The sequence below is a fragment of the Thermobia domestica genome, chromosome 7, assembly GCF_964235325.1.
Source record: "Thermobia domestica chromosome 7, izTheDome1.hap1.1, whole genome shotgun sequence".
Lineage (NCBI taxonomy): Eukaryota > Metazoa > Arthropoda > Insecta > Zygentoma > Lepismatidae > Thermobia > Thermobia domestica.
This window is the reverse complement of record NC_137460.1, coordinates 262,209,559-262,229,143: the sequence shown is the minus strand read 5'-3', so window position 1 is coordinate 262,229,143 and position 19,585 is coordinate 262,209,559. Positions and strand designations below refer to the sequence as shown.

The following is a 19,585-nucleotide window of genomic DNA, read 5'->3' as shown; positions in this document are numbered from 1 at the left end:
ACGAGGAAGAAGAAGACCAAGGATACAATATATAGACAGTTACGAAGAAGAGACTTTATCAAGTTTTAAAACTGATCTCCCAAGGTGGAGAAGAGTTTCAAAATTTCCATATTGCCCACCTACCTATCGTAGGGTTAACATGGTGGAATCGACGGTTTAAAGAGTGATTTCCCAAATTTACTGTACTCACACTAGTTCTTTAAGGATGCTTAGATAGTTGATTTCATAAATCTACCTAGCTAGTTCCACCTCTTGAAGAAGGTGTACTCATCAATAATCCATGCGGGAATGACTTTTCTGAACTTTGTTATGTAATGTTTTGACAGCGTAAATAAAACTTCGAAAATAAGACTTACAAGCTCTCGCATGAATACGTCGGAACTAGGTCGTGTTATTTTTTGAAATAAGCCGCGTTCAAGTATCGACTGGTACAAGCTATATTTTACTCTCAAAACACACTAGTTTGTTAATAATAATTTGTTTTCTCCTTTTCTTTTAGATATCTTAAATTTTATTGGCCAGTGCTTAGTGGAGGCTAGTGTTGGTGAAATATCTTTACACTTCTATTTCTTTCTTTTAACTGCGTGGGTTATTCCTGTGGCCATAAAATCGTGGTTTTTGTCGTTGTTAGAACCTTGTAAATATAATCGTAACGTTCATAATGATTTTCGCTGTTTTTCCAAAAGTTTACACATGCTTTCTCTCACTTGTGTGTTGCGTTTATCCCAGCTTTGCTACGGCAAATCACGATTTCGTCCGTACCTACGCTGTGTCATAATCCGAAGCTGCGAAGAACGGTAGAGAAAACATAGATACCGTAAAAATGGAAAAGTAAGCAAATGATCAAATTAAGCTCAGATATTAACAAACTAAAATTATCTTCTGGTGCAAATCATACGACCTAGTTAAACTGTGCAGAAAATGTGATAATACTGAATGTAATTAACAGAAATTAAAAGAACATCAAAAAGTTACAAATAAAAAAGTAGCTTTTACTGTATATATTTTCGGCCGTGTTAACTTTTTTTTTCTTTTAATACTGTACTGTGTGGCACAATTGATCAATAAAGTTTTCACTTACTCACAATAATCTTCGACCGGTCAACTCCTTCAGAGGCGTTGCAGTTAATAGGATCTCAGGCATTCCCCGTCGGATTATCCCAAGGGTACCTGGAGTCCTCTACAGATAGTAATAAGCGATCGTCCAAGCAGGCACAATTACTCCTTCCTTTTCAATTATATGGAGCCAGAATTTGACACACAAAACTGAAATTACAAACGATTGTTAGGGTGCTAACACATATGTACTAGTCACTTCACTGCTGATTTCTGCACAATATTAGAAAAAATTATTTTACACGAAGGCCTATGAAAATATCGTACAACCACTGATGATAAAAAAATGGCTCTCACGTATGCAAACGGTGATTTAGCTTGCGAAGCTCAATCCGTACAATTGGAGAACTCATAAAAGTATAACATGTGTTCACTTTAGAACAAAGCACCCCACTGTTTAATCCTAACAATCGTTTGTAATCTCAGTTTTGTGTGACAAACCCGAAAATAAAATAGCAAGATATTTCGATAATACCGAAAATAATAAAAGATAAAAGGGGAAATAAAAGAAGTTAAAACGGCCGAAAATATATACAGTAAATCCTACTTTTTTATTTGTAACCTTTTGATGTTCTTTTAATTTGTATGAATCATATTTGGTATTATCATATTTTCTGTAAAGTTTAACCAGGTTTTGTGATTTGCACATGATAATTTTAGTTTGTTAATATCTGAGCTTAATTTGATCATTTGTTCACTTTTTCATTTTAACGGTATCTATGTTTTGTCTGCCGTTCTCCCAAGCTTCGGTTTATGACACAACGTAGGTACGAAAGAAATCGTGATTTGCCGTAGCAAAGTTGGGATTAACGCAATAAACAAGTGACAGAGAGAGAGAGAGGGATGTTTAAACTTTTGGGAAAAAAGCGAAAATCAATATGAACTTTACGAATACATTTACAAGATTCTAACAACGACAGGAAACACGATTTCAAGGACACAGGAATAAGCCACGCAGTTAAAACAAAGAAATAGAAGTGTAAAGATATTTGACCAAAACTAGCCTCCACTAACCACTGGCCAATAAAATTTAAGATATCTACAAGAAAAGCAGAAAACAAATTATTATTAACAAAATAATGTGTTTTGAGAGTAAAATATAGCTTGTACCAGCCGATACTTGAACGCGGTTTATTTCAAAAAATATCACGACCTAGTTCCGACGTATTCATGCGAGAGTTTGCAAATATTATTTTCGAAGTTTTATTTACGCTGCCCGAACATTACATAATAAAGCTAAGAAATGTCATTCCCGCATGGATTATTGGTGAGTACACCTCCTTCAAGAGGTATAACTGGCTTCGTAGATTTATGAAATCAACGTTCTAATTATCCTTAAAGAACTAGTGTGAATATAGTAAATTTGGGAAATCACTCTTTAAATCGTCGATTACATCCTGTTCACCCCAACCATAGATAGGTGGCCAACATGGAAATTTTGAAACTCTTCTCTACCTTGGGAGATCAGTTTTAAAACTTGATAACTTCTCTTCTTCGCAACTGCGTATATACTGTATCCTTGGCATTCTTCTTCCTGATATTTCTATTGCATTTCCCGCTATCAGCATGGTGACCATATCGGAGTGCGGAATAAGAAGGCAAAGCATGCTGCTTCTTCTTTTTCCTATTATTTTCATGATCTGTTGTCCTTCATTAGCAACCCCTAGTCCTTGTTCATTTCTTTTTCTTTCGGTCCAGGATATACGCAACATTGTGCGCGAAGATCACATTCAAAGTGCTTCTAGCTTAGATATTTTAGCTATTCTCAACGGAAATCCTCGATTAATCCTACATATATGTAGACGTAACAGTAACTTCAGAAGATAATGGATTAAATTTGCCTGACCTTGACCTACTAATCCAAAGTTTTTTATTGTTTTAATTATATTTTACTCACGCATTATCCTGTCGATTTTAAGACAATACTGATTAGAATTAATCCCGAAGGATTCATCCAAATATTAACATTATATTTGACTGAAGATAAAGTAGCTTTTTCATTCAGTCCCAGCTCTTTTAGGATTTCCATTTTTATGAGCTATATGCTGTTAGAGTAATTTTTAAACTCAGAAAATATCTTTAAAAATAGAAGGAAACGAAGGAAAAAGGGGTTGAGTTTAAACTTCAGAGACGATACATTAAAAATGCATAATCGTAACCTAGTGAGTTATGATTAACCAGAAAAGCGAGGCAACGGAAATAGACAATTACAAGAAGTAAAAAGACATGAGGCAAGTGCCCTAGATAAGACTGTAAGTAGTCGACACAGAAACGGAGAATGCAGGCTAAAATTTTAAAAAGAAAACAATAGTACAAATTAAAGAAATCCAGGTTTGTTAATGCAGATTCTTGTAAAGGGTGATGCATAAGCTTAAAAAGGACACGCAAGCCTGTATCTTATGAGCTTTGAGCCATCAATAAGTGCTAATCGAACAAACGTCAATTTCATTTGAAATGTAAAATCTAACTTTAATTTTTAAGCTTTCACTCGTGAACTTCCTAATTTTATATAGAATAACTCAGCGTTTACAGCTTCAAGTGCAAAAATATGGACCTGTCGAAAAAGTCAGTATGAAGTATGGGAAAAGCTATCGATACACACAAGTACTGACAAAATGATAGAAAACTCATTTTTTGGTGGAATACGATCGAAAATATTGTGAAAAAAATCTTAAAATTGAGAAAAGGTGCAAATTAAAGACAGAGAAATATACGTGGAAACACAAAATATATCAGAAAATTGATACACAGGCAAACTATAAATCATTAGCTCCATAACCTTATCGTCTGTCTTGGTTCCTTGTACTCTCACGTTTCTGCAATTTCGATTGGATCATAGAACATATTCCCCCATGTAAGAAATATAATAAAAGTGGACATAAAATATATTCTCCCGTGTAAGAAATATAATAAAAGTGGACAATAACTTTTCTTAAAGCAGTTTATATCTTTCTCACATAAAAACTTGGACTCAACCATTATCGTGATTTTCTAATGTAAACCTGCATTCAAGAATGAAATGCAGCTTAGACGGTGTAGTTTTCTATCCTACTAAGAAATCTTGTTCGAATTTGTTACTTGATAATTTCATGTTTACGATCATATTCTTAATGTGGACTTTACAGGGCTAATTTATAAATAAATCAGTAAACGACCTTTCGCTGGCATTTTATGAGTACATCTCATTAACTCACAATCAAATTTGTTAACATCGCTCTGAAATGAATTTAAATAATAATGATGATGTCAGCCTAAAGGATTTCTATATAGAAGAACGAAAAGTCGTTTATGATTATAAGTTAATACCCTTTTCAACAATACAACGAGAACATTATCTGATAAAATGCTGCTGCCCCATAACAAAAATTGACACTAACGTTACTTAGAAAACGATTTGTAGTCAAAATGATCCCCCCCCTTTAAAGGGAACCCAAAAAGAAGAAACCGACGTCGGGCACATTTTTTAAAGATATCAAGCTTCTATTTTGTTAAAAAAAATACTTTGCATAGCTATTTTGTATTGAGAAATCTATTCTTAATCTTCTATTCCAAAACTGTTCTTAAATAAAAAGTACAAAATCTGCGGAACTTGAATCTACGGCCATTCTCACTTCTGTCTAAAATCTAAAAGCAGAGTAAAAAAATTTATTTCACTCCCCTAATAAGAAAGACATGATCTCAAACTACATTCTCTGCAGATAGAAGCAAAATAACTGGCAATAGCTGCTAAATATTGAACGATGTTTCAAATAGAATGGTTGGAAATTTTTTTATGATTTGTACCTGGGATATTCTTACATTCTTTTATATTCCCAAACAAGATCCTTCGCTTAAAAGAAGTGAAACGATCTCAAATTATACCATCCGCAGAGTAGGAGCCGTTCTGATTACCAAGTTTAATGCTACGATCAAAATTTCTTTCATTGTTTGTCAGTACGGACATTAACACTTCCTTCTTAATTAAAAAAAAATACTCACTTGTTACTTGCCTCTTCTACTAGGAATAGCAGTATGTCAAACATATACTTCTACGATTGGCTCCAAGTAGCGCAAGCAAAAATTGGTATTTGAAAGCGCTTGAAATAGAACGAATTGAAACTTTCTTTGTAGTTTCCACCTAGAGATGTTCTAACAGATATCTAAATTGTAAAAAGCACAATCTCTTATTTTGTTAAACTTATCTACTAAAAATGAAAAGAAATAAGTTATTTATTCCGTAAAGTTGGTTGTAGAATAGTTGCAAGTAAAAGGTACAAATCCGATTCAAGTTAGGAAAATAATCCCAATCTTTTTCTTGAAATATTATCAAACTTGTGATTGGTAATAACAGTTTTTCCCCTTCTCAACACAAAGGATATAATTTGAATTGTCTTATCCGTAATAACTGAGGGAAACACATTTTGCTATATGATACAATATAAAAGATACAAGTATGTCCGTAGATAACAGAAACTACAATTATCCATTTTTTCTATTCTTTACCTATTCTAAATTTTGACCTCTCATTTACGCGCTCTGAGGAACTAGCATGGAAGTGTTTCACTTCAGATCACGTTATCGCTATCCGGTGAATGAAATAATTAATTATTTTCTATAATCTAGGGAGGTAAGTAACAGTTATAAAAATATGCTCAATCGTTTTTGCAGCATGTTTTGAATGTGGATGTAATAATAGCGTGAGTTCAGCTTTTTATCATAGGGTTTATAATTTGAAATCACACCATTTAAAAGACAACCGAAATGACTTATAATTTTCGAGGATGTTACAGATATGAATCACAAACAATTTTTTAACTTTTTATTTATTTGAGACGTATTTCGAAACTGTATTGATTATTGATGCCATTTTCGATTCCGAGTGGTGAATGTTTTAAAGATCGTTATAAATATTTTTATATATCATTGGAATCATTATGTATTGTCTTCTATTACTCAATAGGTTGTGATTAATTATATATATGTTTTTCGGTTATATCTTTGGTATGCTATGTTAAACAAATGATACACAATACGAATTTTTTGCGCAGTATTACGTAAAAATGCTTATTATAATACTGTACAAACTTGTATTTTACCAGGTGCCAGACGAAATAGCACTAGCTTCAGGGGAAAAATGCATATAGAAAGAATTTTGAAATAAGAAACTGATGAGAATAAATAAAAAAATTTAAAAAAAAAAACATTCTTGCGATTTTAATGTCTGTTCCCGGTACATTTGCAATTCCTTATCGTAATTATAATAATAACTATTATTATAAAAATTAAGCAAAATAAATAACAAGGAGCAACATTTACTGCTCCAGAAGACTATGGATTCAATACAGATAGCCGCCCTATTTCATCACTTTCTCATCTCTACTCTTCCTAATATTTTGGGGTCTTTCACATCTATAGTACCCTTCTCCATAATGTTAGTTGTAAGTGCATATTAACTTGCTGTTATAAATTAGTCTACGAATCGAGCTTCATACTCCGAACGTGATGACAGAGAGAGAGACAGAGTAAATTAACAACATTTTCGCACGTCCTTTTTTCAAGTTAAGGTATACCAAATAATCATATGTAGCCTACTGTTTATTCAAAATTATGATGTCTTGCATAAAACTACTTTGAAGTACCATAAGACGGGGTTACTTTCCACAAAATTTGAAAAGAGATTTACAATTTTCTGTCGGGAAAACCATGAACAGTTAAGAGTTAGTTTCAACTGCAACCGTAACATAGAATATGTAATTGTATTTTGGCTACAATATTGGCGGTTAAAATCAGTTCCAATTTCAGGGAAAGTTTGTTGTTGTAGAGGTATTAAAAGCAGTCACTGTAAATGCTGATAAATTTTAAAAGATATCTATATGAATTTCCCTCAAAGTTAGTTTAGTAGAATACTACCAAGTATAGTGGAACTTTGATGCAGTAGCTGAAATTGAAACGTGTAACGTTTTATAGTCATAAAAAACGTAAAACTGGGAGAAGGCGTTTCAGCCTCTCCTAGCGGTAATTTTGCACCGGTCCAAAATAACGCTTAGATAGGAAATTATTACCACTGAAGCCTCCTGTGTTTTAAATTTAGGTAAATTTTCTATTTTGGTAGATGTCGGAATGAATTTCTTGTTAGAAAATAAATTATGAACTGCGTCGTATCCAGAAAAGTAGTTTGACAGGGCCTTTATTCAAAAAGAGTGTTTAAGAAATTACTAGATTTTGGGAGTGGGCTTGTAGCTTATACATGTAGGAATCACTAACAATAGGTTTTTATGCAAATCTTTACTTTCAGTCAAACAGTGACTGCAACCTATTCATCTGATCCGGTTACCAGATCAGTTTAGGAATCATTCCTCAACTGCTCCCGGAACCGGATCAGACGAGTTGGTTACAGTTACTGTCCGAGTCAAAGTAATATACAATGTTAAGAATTATGCTATAAGAACAAGGGCCAAAATGTTACTAAACGCTATTCCTAACCAATTCAGGTGAAGCGGTGACTATCAATATCGATATCTAAATAGGGCCTATTGCTCCCCAGCCACCACCCAAGTGCCATAAAAGCATCCCAATAAAACAATATTTATTCAAACCAGTACTATAAAGCTAACGTAAGAGGGAAAATTTAAAAAAATAAAAAAAAAAATCATCACTAATTATAAATTAGTGCAGCATGACGAGGAAAAATAAATTACATCTCACCAAGATAATGCAACCACCAGCAGCAAAACAAATACTTTGACAAATACTCAAATGCAAAGCAAATCAAGAATAAAATTAATATCAATTAAAAATGGAAAGCACTCACCGTTTCGCCATACCAGAACACTCATAAATAATGAACTCATAATTGATGATTCATGAAAAAATAAGATAGCAAGAACACATGCGCAATACTCAAGTTCACATTACTGAAAAATGTTCCTTTCCGCGAGCACACTTGTTATTATTACAAACAAAACTAACCAATAAACGCCCATTTTTACCATACATCGGAAATATCTTCAGCCTTCTACCACAACCATGATAGGTTTTCTCTAACTCAATTAAACCACACAATGCTGCTAAGCGATATGAGTTACCTAGGTTAATATCCGAATCTAATACAAACTTATTAAAAACGACAAGTTCAAATTCTTTGTATTAAATTCATGTTACGGTTTCTCAATCGCACTTGCTAACTTGAACGTCGCCATGAAACGAAAATTCGCTCACCGCATTCCACACATACAAGCAGACAGAATATTTGACGTTGCAGAAACAAACTACCATATGACTGTACAGAGACACTCAGTGAGAAAAATATGAACTACCACCAACCTGTTTACAGTTCATGGTTTTACCAACAAAGGACTGAAACTCTTTTCATATTTTGTGGGAAGTAATGCCCGATGTGCAAAGTAACTCCGTGTTACCACTGTAAGCTAAATGAAGTATCAAAGTTCAATGTGGAAAAACATGACACAAAACTAGAAAAATGTTTGGGAAAGAAGGAATCCATATAATTAAGCAATTACGTCCCTAATATATTGTGTTAATTTAAAACACAAATATACAAGCAAAGAAAGCAATTCAGGATGTTACCCATAAAACACTTTGGAACGTATAAGAACACATTCAACACGTAAGACATGTAAGTTTATTCTAAATACAGAGTTTAGGGCTATCCTCGATTACCAACAGTCTGCGTAATGCCCTAATCTGAATAGCAGTCTTATTTTTACCGACCATCACATGGTGGTTAGCGTTGTTTGTACAATAATTCATATATCATGTACGTTCACTAAGCCGATAAAGTGATCCTATATTGAGAAATGGAGGTCCATACCCTAGAAATGATTCCTGGGAATGTAAAAAGTCGACTTCCTTGAAAGAAATGATTGCAGCTATGAAATGGATTCATGTATGGACCTCTACAATTAATGAAGATCCATTGATGGTTAAAATATTCTTTATCTTGTATTTTCCTCATGTCTTTCGAAGCCCACCGGAAAAATGAAGCTAGACACATTTGACCTAAATCCTAAGTAAAAACTAAAACCTCCACAGTTTTTGTTCCAATATAATACATTGCACGTTTAAATTTGGAAAATTTTACGATAAATACCATTCTCACGATTTCTTATTTTACATAAGTCTCCATATAAATAAAACAATATTGACGAGCACCCATATTTTAAATATGTGCAACAATTAGTGAGAAGTGTCTAATCAATAATAAAGAATTAATTATTTTATCAAAATATGAACTACATAAGATTTGTATGAGTCGTGTCGATCTTATTATTATTTTTATTTGGTATACAACTAGTCTATGTGTGCCATGCCATTTCCAAATTGTATGTTTCTAACTTACGTTCGAGATATATCCCATACCTAATATTTTTCGTGAAGTATTGCTTTTAACCAACAAAGGCTCCGAACGCATGTAACCGTTTTATCAATCTGAGCCAATTAGTATATAAAGAATTGAACATTACCTTTCTGGACGAACTGAATTTAAACTTTTTGTTGTTAATTGTTGGGAGTCATTAGAGTACAACGCGCAAGTCTCCTGAACCACTATTTTTCTTAGCGTTTCTATATTACTTTCAAATTCAGGATCTTCTTCTACTGCTAATTCTGATTTCACCCTATCAACGTTTAGTTTCATATCCAAAGAACGCATAGCTGTATCCTTGTCCATTGTTTCCTCTCCTTCCGTTGTAGATAATATTAACTCTTTCTTGTCAGTCATCAGTTCGTATGTCCACCCTTTCCCTTCGAGTGGATCTTCCTGAGGTAAGTCATAATCAAGTTCTTCTTTGCACATCAATTCCAACTTAACAGATGCCTCACCAGCCATTGTGAATTAAAATATTACAAGAATTTAGCACTGTTCTTATACTTCCCTTAAATTTTATGTTGCCAGTGTTAATGAAATTATTTACAACAACGCTCACAAAAGCAACTTTATATTTCCAATCTTCTTGTGTTAGGGCTTATTTCCTTATTCACGATCGTTCTCTCGGCCATTGTTTGTTTGTTTATAGCAGCCGGAGGAAAGCCAAATAGAACCCGGATGAATTCTATTTTAATTCAGATTTCGTTCAAGTGAGATCTTTTGTCGCTAGTGTAGCTCACTCTCGCATACCGCTATTCTGTTGTTTCAGAAGGTATCCATCCATTTTTATCGTTTTAGCGGGAATAGCAAATCCTTTATTTCTGTATGTCATTGCGGTTTGGTTGACTGTCGAACTCTCGTTTCGTATACTAAATTTATTTAATATACGGGCTATTATTGCTTCAAGTGCTACTTTTAGTTGTGACTTGTGCCGCGACTTAAGATATTTGGTGCGAACAATTTAATATTTTAACACAATTTGCCACTTCGGAACAATAAATGGTCGTGGTTTTGTGTGTATGTGTAAGCGTCTAGTGGAATAGGACGTTGATTGTCTGTGCCATTTGATAACAGTCCTTACCACCACTCACGCGCCTACTGTCTATTGGAGAGAAACTTACAAGTTTGAGATCTCTTGCCCCAACTACTACCCAATACCCCCCACAATACCCAGGGCTCTTAAGCAGCACGTGCGCTGTCATTCTCTTCAATGTTGCCGTACTTCCGTAACCTTTCATAAACTGAACAAAAATAAGCATTTAAAAAAAAAGCAATAAATAGAAGATTAAAGTCGGGTTAGATTTTCAAGTAACGGGATCGTAAATCTCTATCAAATGTCTCAAAAAAAGAAGGGAGAGTTTTGAGGACTTTCCAGATTCCAACAGAAGGACATCTTTAACCGTGTCTGCTAGTATACCAGGTCAGGCAAACTCTTCCCTTGTAAGGAGACCATAATTCCTGTATGGTACGCAGGTGGCAGCACCTAATCGAAAATGGGTGGATATAAAGCGAATAACCTTCTGTAATTTCTAGCAAGTACCTAGGTATATAGTAGTACGGAAGGGCGCCCGTTTCTCTGTAAATTTGGTGGAGGGGCACTCACACGCAGAAGGTATATATATGAGGATCTTAAGACAATTTTCATTCAAATTATGCCAAATATTACATATTCATAAATACAGTAGGGGGCCCACAGGAGCTTTGGTGGGGCCCGGGCCGCCAGGATCGGCGCCCTTGGTACTACGCAAGAAAACAAATCAATGTTTTGAGATGTTCTTCGTTCTTGATCAGCTCGCCATCTAAGCTTACAACGTCCTAATTCATTTGAAGACTAATTTTTTAGTAATACTGAACATATCTAAAACAAACGATTATACTATGTAATATAATTTACATACAAATTACTAATAACGCAGATAAATCTCAGTAGTTATTCATATATATATATTTTTTAAAGTGATTCAGGAATGAATAGCCTTTACGATTAACGACTACCACAATAAAATTGTGTTTTATTGGGGTTTCCTTTTCAAGCAATATAAAACATTTAAATTGCTTGAGGGTTTGTATGCTACTTTGATTGAAGTTCTTCCTTTTGATTTTTTTTAAATTTTCGTTTTACTTTTGTTTGGTTGATTAGATTTTAGTGTCCTTTTCAGCAGCCAGGCTGTATAAGAGGTGGATCTACATTTTAACCATTTCTTACGTTTGATCAGTTTTATTAAAATAAATATAAGCTACATTTAGTAGAGGCCTAACGTGTAGTTAGCCCCACTTTACGCCGATCAACAATTTCCAGCCTTTAATCAACTTTACTAACAGTAATAAAGGTTAGAAAAGGGCTAGCCCCCTCCCTACATCTCCGATTATACTCTTTGTTATGCTAATCGTTTGATCATTGTTTTATCAGGTATTATCAAGAATTTGTAACGTTTGATCTGTTTTTCTAACATAAATATAAGCTATATTTAGTTTGGTGTTAACTACACGCTAGCCCAAAATTCACGTCAGACTCGAAATTTAACGCTAACCATATGATCCTCATTTGATCAAGTTTGAGCAATAATTCCCAATGTTTGATTGACTTCACTTACAGAAATAAACAGTAGAAAAGAGGGACTATATATCTATCAAATCAGACGATAAATCGCTTAAAACCCTTGATCAATTTGATCTAACAAGTATCAAGCGACTTACATTAAAAATTGTCGAATTTATCGTAACCAGAGAGGGATAGCTGCAGTGTACTTAGCTCTTTTCTGAAGGTAGCTTATATGATATGTCTGTCTATTAAATCAATCAAATGCTGGAAATCATTGATTAAATCTAAATAAATAAACACCTTATATCTCATGTTTACATATTGATCGAATGAACCTAATCAAACTATTTGTAGAATTAATATATTTTTAAGCCCCATTACTAAAACCAACGCATATTTCTGTCAGTAAGGTCGCTCAAAATCTTCAAACTGTTGAATAAGTATGAACAAAACGAACATCAAACGTACGATGTGATGAAGTGCTGAATCTAGTGTTGCCACCGAGATGGGATTTGGTGCAGTTTTGATTTGAAAATATCGTGAGAGAGCTGTTTCGTCTAGCCCTTTTAAATTCTTACCATTTTCGGTGTTTTTCTTGAGTCTCAGATAAGCAGCGACAGTGTCATCCCTATTTATCCTAGGATCATGGTTTGTACCTCGTTTTTCTCAGAATGGAACAGCCTTTCAAACGGTACCACTTACATGTCCCTATAGCGTGCCAGAAGGGAATTATTTGAGGGAAAATCGGGATTTTTTAACCAAAAAAAACTTCTTCAAAGTTTGGGGCCCCCTGAGGCTCTATCGGGTCTGCGCACAAACCTCCAAAAATTTGAAAATATACTACGTAGTGTATTTATTACTTGTGACAAATTCGAATTTCCTGTCTTCAATAGTAAGGACGGGGAAATGTTTCACCCATGTTGAGAGAGCATCAAAAAAACGCCCAAAATTTCCCTAACATGCACCCTACAAATTTTTAAAAAATTCTGACACACCCGTATTGATCGTAAAATTATGGTTCGTACGTAGATTTGCTCAGAATGAAGTGGCTTTTCAGATGGTATCACCCGCATGTCCATTGGATATCCCTAAGGAGGGAAAAATTAAGAAAAATAGGGATTTTGCTTTAAAAATCCTTTTTTTTTCGGTTCGGAGCCCTCTGGCTCGGCCCTGGATAAACATAGAGATCCATAATCACTTTCAAAAATACTACGTAGTGTACTAATTGCTTGTGCAAAATACCAATCTCCTATCTTCAACACTAAGGACGGGGAAAATATTTTCCTCTTCTGCGAATATTCCCCGAGTGTCCCAAATACCCTATATAAATTTCAAAAATTTCTTGACACATCCCTAATTATCATAGGATCACAATTCATACACCATTCTCTTCAGAATAGAGCAGGCTTCCAGATTGTATTACCCTTATGTCCCTCGGCTATCCCTAAGGAGGGAAAAATTGAGTAAATTGGGATTTTTGCTGAAAAATCCCTTTTTTCCAGTTTGGGTTCCTCTGATGCGGGCCTGGGTAAACATAGAGATCTGGAAATCACTTTCGAAAATACTACGTAGTGTACTAATTACTTGTGCCAAACACCAATTTCCTATCTTCAATACTAAGGACGGGGCGGAAAAACTATTTCCCTCTTCTGCGAATATTTCCGAAATTTCCCAAGGATACTATACAAAATTCAAAAATTTTCTGACACGTCCCTAATTATCTTAGGATGATGATACATACGTCGTTCTCTTTAGAATAGAGTAGGCTTATAGATGGGATCACCCACATGTCCCTAGAACGTTCCTAAGGAGGTTACAAGTGAGGAAAATAGGGATTTTTGCAGAAAAAATCCATTTTTCCTCGTTTGAGGCCCTCTGACGCGGCCCAGGTTTAACATAGACATCTGAAAATCCCTTTAAAAATATTCCTTATGGTACTAATTACTTGTGCCAAATACCAGTCTCCTATCTTCAATACTAAGGGCGGGAAAAATATTTTCCTCTTCTGCGAATATTTCCGAAATTTCCCAAGGATACTATACAAACTTCAAAAATTTCCTGACACGTCCCTAATTATTGTAGGATGATGATTCATACGTCGTTCTCTTCAGAATCGAGTAAGCTTTCAGAAAGTACTACTCAAATGTCCCTATCATGTAACCGAGCGGAGCAAGAATCGCGAAAGTGGGATTTTTGGTCAAAAATATCCCTTTTTTACCATTTTGTCTCTCTGAACCCCCCTTCTCTGTTGACGAAGAGATCCGAAAAATTTCTCATAAAAACTAATTGGTCCACTGATTGTTTAGGGAAAATGTTAGGATTCTAGGATTAAAGAGAAGCTCACCAAAAAATTTTGAAGTTAAACCTCAGTAAAAAAAAGGAATTTGTAAAATGATGACGTCATACCCCCCTAAATTCTGACGCTCGGAAGCGTATACACCCTTCCAAGGCTTTCTTGAAGGCCTCCTCTCTTGGAAAATTACAAAACAAAAAACGGAACTAAATAGCATTCTTAGTTCTCTTTTAATCGAATCTTTAAGACACTACAATATTGGTCGAAAACGACCGAAAAAACTTAAAAGGGCTAGAGGAGTCTTTTTTTACTTTTCGAAGTGACCTGTCTCGTCTCGTATTTCGTGAAGAGAAATCTGTCTCAACTCATGTAGCTGGTGCATACGAGCCATCACGCCAGCTTCTGTATTTAATGGAATCTTTTTCCTTGCCAATCGATACATAAATGTTCTTCAGATTTCATCAAACATTCTCAATCTTTGACTGGCTCCTCTTACCTAGATATGAGCCGGCGTAGGTCAAGGGTAATAATCTACATCCATTGTATTAAGTATTTGAGGATGTCAAATAACATATATTTCTTTAATCAGATTTGTTCAGCCATTTCCGACGTTTCATCAATACCCCAAAACCCAATATAGTCTTTTTTTATTAGGAAGATAAATTCATGCTAGCACTCTCAATTTAATATCAGTTCTTTTTTTCCTTAGTTAGTCGATACATCATAGTTTCATCAGACCTCTTGCCGAGATGTAAGCGGACGAAATAAAGGGCTCAGCATCCCATATCCATCGGGTGAGCACTTGATCACCGCTATCGTTAGGGTATTTTAATCAGATTGGATCAGCCATTTCCGACGTTTGATCAATGTCCAAAGACCTAAGCTGTCCATTTTTTATACTTTCGAACCTTGCAATGCCTCAGTGTCGGAAGTCTTACAGAACTGTCTTGTTCGTCTGTCGACAGGCATCAGAGCAAAAATGGAAAAATGTGTCCATAACTTTTTTTAACCAATTTAATGTCCCAAGAAAAGTTTCCGTATCTTCTGTGAACGAATTAGTCCCAGAAGCGACAGTCCTATTAGCGACAGAAACTGTTATCTGTCCTATGAGTGACCGATTCATTTACATTGAGATGATGGAAGATGATATGATTCCATCTCGTAAAATATGTTTGCCTCTGGCGTTATTAGCGCCCGAACAACCTTGGTACGAAATATGTACGTGCCAGTGATACTGTTCGTCAAATATATTTTTTCTCTACTGTTTGTGCAAATAAAACTTATTTTAATTTTCAGTTAGGTTCGACATAAAACATATCAAATAACTCAACGAGACAACAGGGATATTTCCATGAAAAGTATATCCCTAAAGATAAAACAGTCCAAAAGGTAAACAAACTCTTTAAACTACCATTCCCCTAGTGTGAGCTACTAAAACGTAAACTAATTGCTTAATTTGCCTTCCTTACTTGTTTTGACTTATACATAAAAGCTTGTCTCGAAGCAATCTGAAATAATCCCTTATAACTAGACGAACTGTAAAGCCCTACGATAGATTTGTAACTTGTGTAATAATTTCTTCGAATATATCGTGTTTTTAGATTTCTTTGATATCATCCAGTGGTGAACACCCTTTCTTTTCCATGGGCTCCAGATGGGAACCCCGTGGGTCGCCCTCCTGACTCAGAAAAATGTATACGTAATATAGCAAACCACGTATATTAAATACCAGGTACACCAGACGTGATACAGCAACCATTGAGATGCACCTACCTAGAAAATTTTCTTCGGGCGCTCATATCTCTTTCCGATTACTTTCTTATGCCATAAACATATTCAATCTAAACTTATGCTTCTTATCATTTTAACATGAAATTTTTAATTGTATTAGAATCATAGACAAAGGCGGAGCTACTCTAAATATTTAGTTAGTTTCCCCTTGATAGAGTCAATATATTCATATAAATTAATTCAAAAATATAATATTAGGAAAAAGGTATAAAAGATTGTTAATATAATGAAAGAATTCTCACGTATTAAATTCAGGTAGAGCGAAATTTTTCATAGTACATTTTCTTCGGCTCTAAATCACATTAGCATAAAACAAGTTAAAGAAGAGAGAACCTTATCTTCTTCAATTATCTTAGTATGAACCAATAGGTGACTCATAGGGCGTTAATAGATCGAATCGGTCGCTCAGAGGACAATTAACAGTTCCTGTCGCTAATAGGACTGTCGCAAGTGAGAAGACAGCCCGTGAACACTCTATTCAAACCAGACGTAATTCAAATTAACCACTTCCGGTTTCGGCGTTTATTGCCAAACTACAAAAAAAGGTAAAAGATAGAGAGAAGTAAATTTTTGCAAAATATTTAGGGGACAATCCACAACACACAACTAAATCAGGAAGTGTTTCAAATTTAATATTGCTTCTGGTTCCAATACGGATTTCCCTAGATCAAAAACGTAAAGAGATATGGAAATGCAATTGTCAAGAGAATAGGTTCCATCTTCAACATTGTTTTTTAAACCGGAAGTGTTGAAATTAGGAATTTCAAGTTTCATCACTTATCGCCATTAAACAAAAATGGTAATAGATAAGCGCAAGAGGTTTTCTGCAATTCATTAAAGGTCTCAAGAAAATATATAGTGGATTGCGTTGTACCTATGAAACAATGTACCCTTGAACACCTGTGCTTTTCTCGAAACCAGAGCTATCTAGGTGCAGTGATTAAATTTCGTTTGAAACATTAAATGAAGAAAAAAAGCACTACAAACGCGTTTGGCTGCTGTTTACTGAGTGTTGTGCCCAGTAATGTTCCTTTTTTTTCACCCACAAAACGAAGGTTTTTTGTAGTTACCTTTTGAGTTTTGTGTTCTTCGGTTTTCGCAGTTTGTGATATTTATTTGTCCAAACTTGGGGTAGAATCATTGGTGAATACAGTAATATTTTTAGTTTTAACATCTGTTCAATATTTAAGTTAGTGGAGAACTTTTTTTCGTAATTGTGACCCTCTTGTACCTATGAACATTAATGCATCTTGTACCTTTGAACGATAAATAATACTGTTTAAAGCTACACAATGTAAGTAGTTAAAACAATTGATATATTTTATATAGGTTAGGTTAAGATATAAAAGTTATTAATTATAATTTTAAGCAGTTTCTATATATTCGCTTATTGTATAACAATCGTAAGAGTTGTATATGTTCAAATTTATTGTTCACAAGTTTTTGTTAGAACTTCTCTTCAATTTTTAATTTAATTAATAAAATTTCAATTCTGCGGAACTTTTTATAGCTAAACCTTTTAATGCAATTTATAACTGTTAATATTTACGGCTTCTTTTTATATTATTGCCTCAGAAACATTATATTTATCACTTTGTTCAAAGCTGCAAGAGGGTCTGTTCAATGGTACGCGACCATAATGTACCTGCAAACAAAACGGATATGCTCCTGTTATATTCTATAAAAGCTAATGTAATTATGTAACACGTTTAAAAATCATCCTATCTGATAGCAAAGAGATATTCTGATTAGACTTATAGGAATATGAGCTCAAAATTTTTAACCAGGGGGTCGCAGGAAACAATTTACAAAAGTTTAAAATTCGAAAGAATACACTATTATCTTCGTGTCATATAAACTTGATGTTTCTAGCTTTAACAGAATAGAAGTTATAGACATTTTGAATTGACAGATGGATTTGGGACAATACTGCAGCTGCTGGAAGCAGAAAGACAGTATTATCTACGTGTAACATAAATTTGATGTTTATAACTTTAAAAGAATAGAAGTTATAGACATTTGAAATAGATAAATGGAATGGAAGAATGCTGAAGATTTTGGAGGGTGGCAGAGAGAAGAAAAAGATCCCAAGTTTTTTTTAAATGGCACTCATTAATGTCATGAAGTGAAATTTTTAGACTAACACCTGCAAAGGTAAGAAAATGAGAGGAAGAGATGTTAGATGTCGCTTTGACAAAGTTATTGTGACATTTATTTTTGAGATTTCAATGGAAAAATGTTAGAACCGGAACTCCATATTGTTGGATACCACTGTATATACAACCGAACAGAATAAGATGAGAAAAGTTATTGTGACATTTATTGTTCGGAGAGAGAATCTTATGTGTTACAGATAAATAGTTGTGAACACCTGTGTGTTATGATTTTGAGATGATTGCAAAAGATGTCCCTTTTTTAAAAATAAAAGTGAGAAAAGACACTGTTTTAAGAACATTTCAAATAGATGAGAAAAAGATCATTTCACCTGTTAGACAGATAAATGTGACATTTAGCATCCCACTTGCTATGTTAACTTTCTTTTTGTCCTGTTGGTAGCAGAAAAGAAATAATGTCCACTTTTTGTGTAAAAAAGGACGTTGTTAACTTTGAAGATTTCCTATTGTTGATTGTGAGGAACGGAAGGTAGAAAACAGATGTGTGCCTGTGTGAATCATAGCACGTAGCTTAAGGTGTATATATACAACTGCCTGAAATAAGATAAAATTAAATACTTTGATTTTGGTGTTCTGGAAAGTTGGTTTGTGCATTTTCTTGTGTGTGTGTGATTTTTGGCGATTAAATTTGGAATTACTGAAAGTAAAGGTAAGTTAAAATGTTCTGCTTATATAAACGAATATGATAAAAATATTGAACTGCGATTTTAATGTATTTACATGAAGTAAATTGAGTTGTTTTTGCTTTTATTTGTTGGATAACTCTAGCTTGTAAACATTGTTATGAACGAGAAAGGTGGGAAGATTTGCCTACCAAGAATTTAAGAATGAAAAGTGGGAAAATAGCAGAAATGTTTGTTGTATTTGCTGGACTAACATAGGAAATACATGGTAAATTTTGCTGAATAAAGACTTGTGTGTGAGTTAACAGAGAGAAAGAGAGGTAGAGAAATATATATACTTGTTTGCTAGTTGTAGTACCACGGTTTAAAGGAGGCTATTGGGGAAATGGCTTACCTAACAATCCAAATGAAAACAGAATATAGAAGTAACAAAGACAGGAAGAGAGAGAGAGGTAAAGAAATATATATATAAAGTTGGAATGTGTGTTCATAGTTGTTACCTTTGTAGTCTACGTTGTAGTCTGCTGCTGGTGCACTGTTTAATCGGAACCGGAAGCGAGAGTTGCAACTGTAATATTTCTGCGCATGCGTGTAATGTCTACTAAATTGAAAATTTAATTTTAATGCTCATGAGCAATGAAGAGTGAGTGTGTGTCTGTTTGTGTGACTAACCAGACTTAT

General features: G+C 34.3%; 1 protein-coding gene across 3 annotated transcripts in view; it reads right to left on the bottom strand.

Moving 5' to 3' along the window:
* LOC145690873 (uncharacterized) overlaps window positions 1-10,387 on the bottom strand; it is a 108,207-nt gene extending 97,820 nt beyond the window's left edge. Inside the window, exons 1-2 of one of the 3 annotated variants that reach the window (XM_081766272.1) lie at window positions 9,579-10,382; window positions 1,187-1,266 (exon numbers count right to left, since the gene is read on the bottom strand). In XM_081766272.1, the coding sequence (XP_081622398.1) occupies window positions 1,233-1,266; window positions 9,579-9,943 (399 nt within the window). In that variant the 5' untranslated portion in view covers window positions 9,944-10,382 and the 3' untranslated portion in view covers window positions 1,187-1,232. Of the gene's footprint in view, window positions 1-1,186; window positions 1,267-9,578 lie in introns of those variants that run through there. The other 2 variants (XR_014132293.1, XM_081766270.1) reach the window with 2 other exon arrangements.
* Window positions 10,388-19,585: the final 9,198 nt, after the last annotated feature.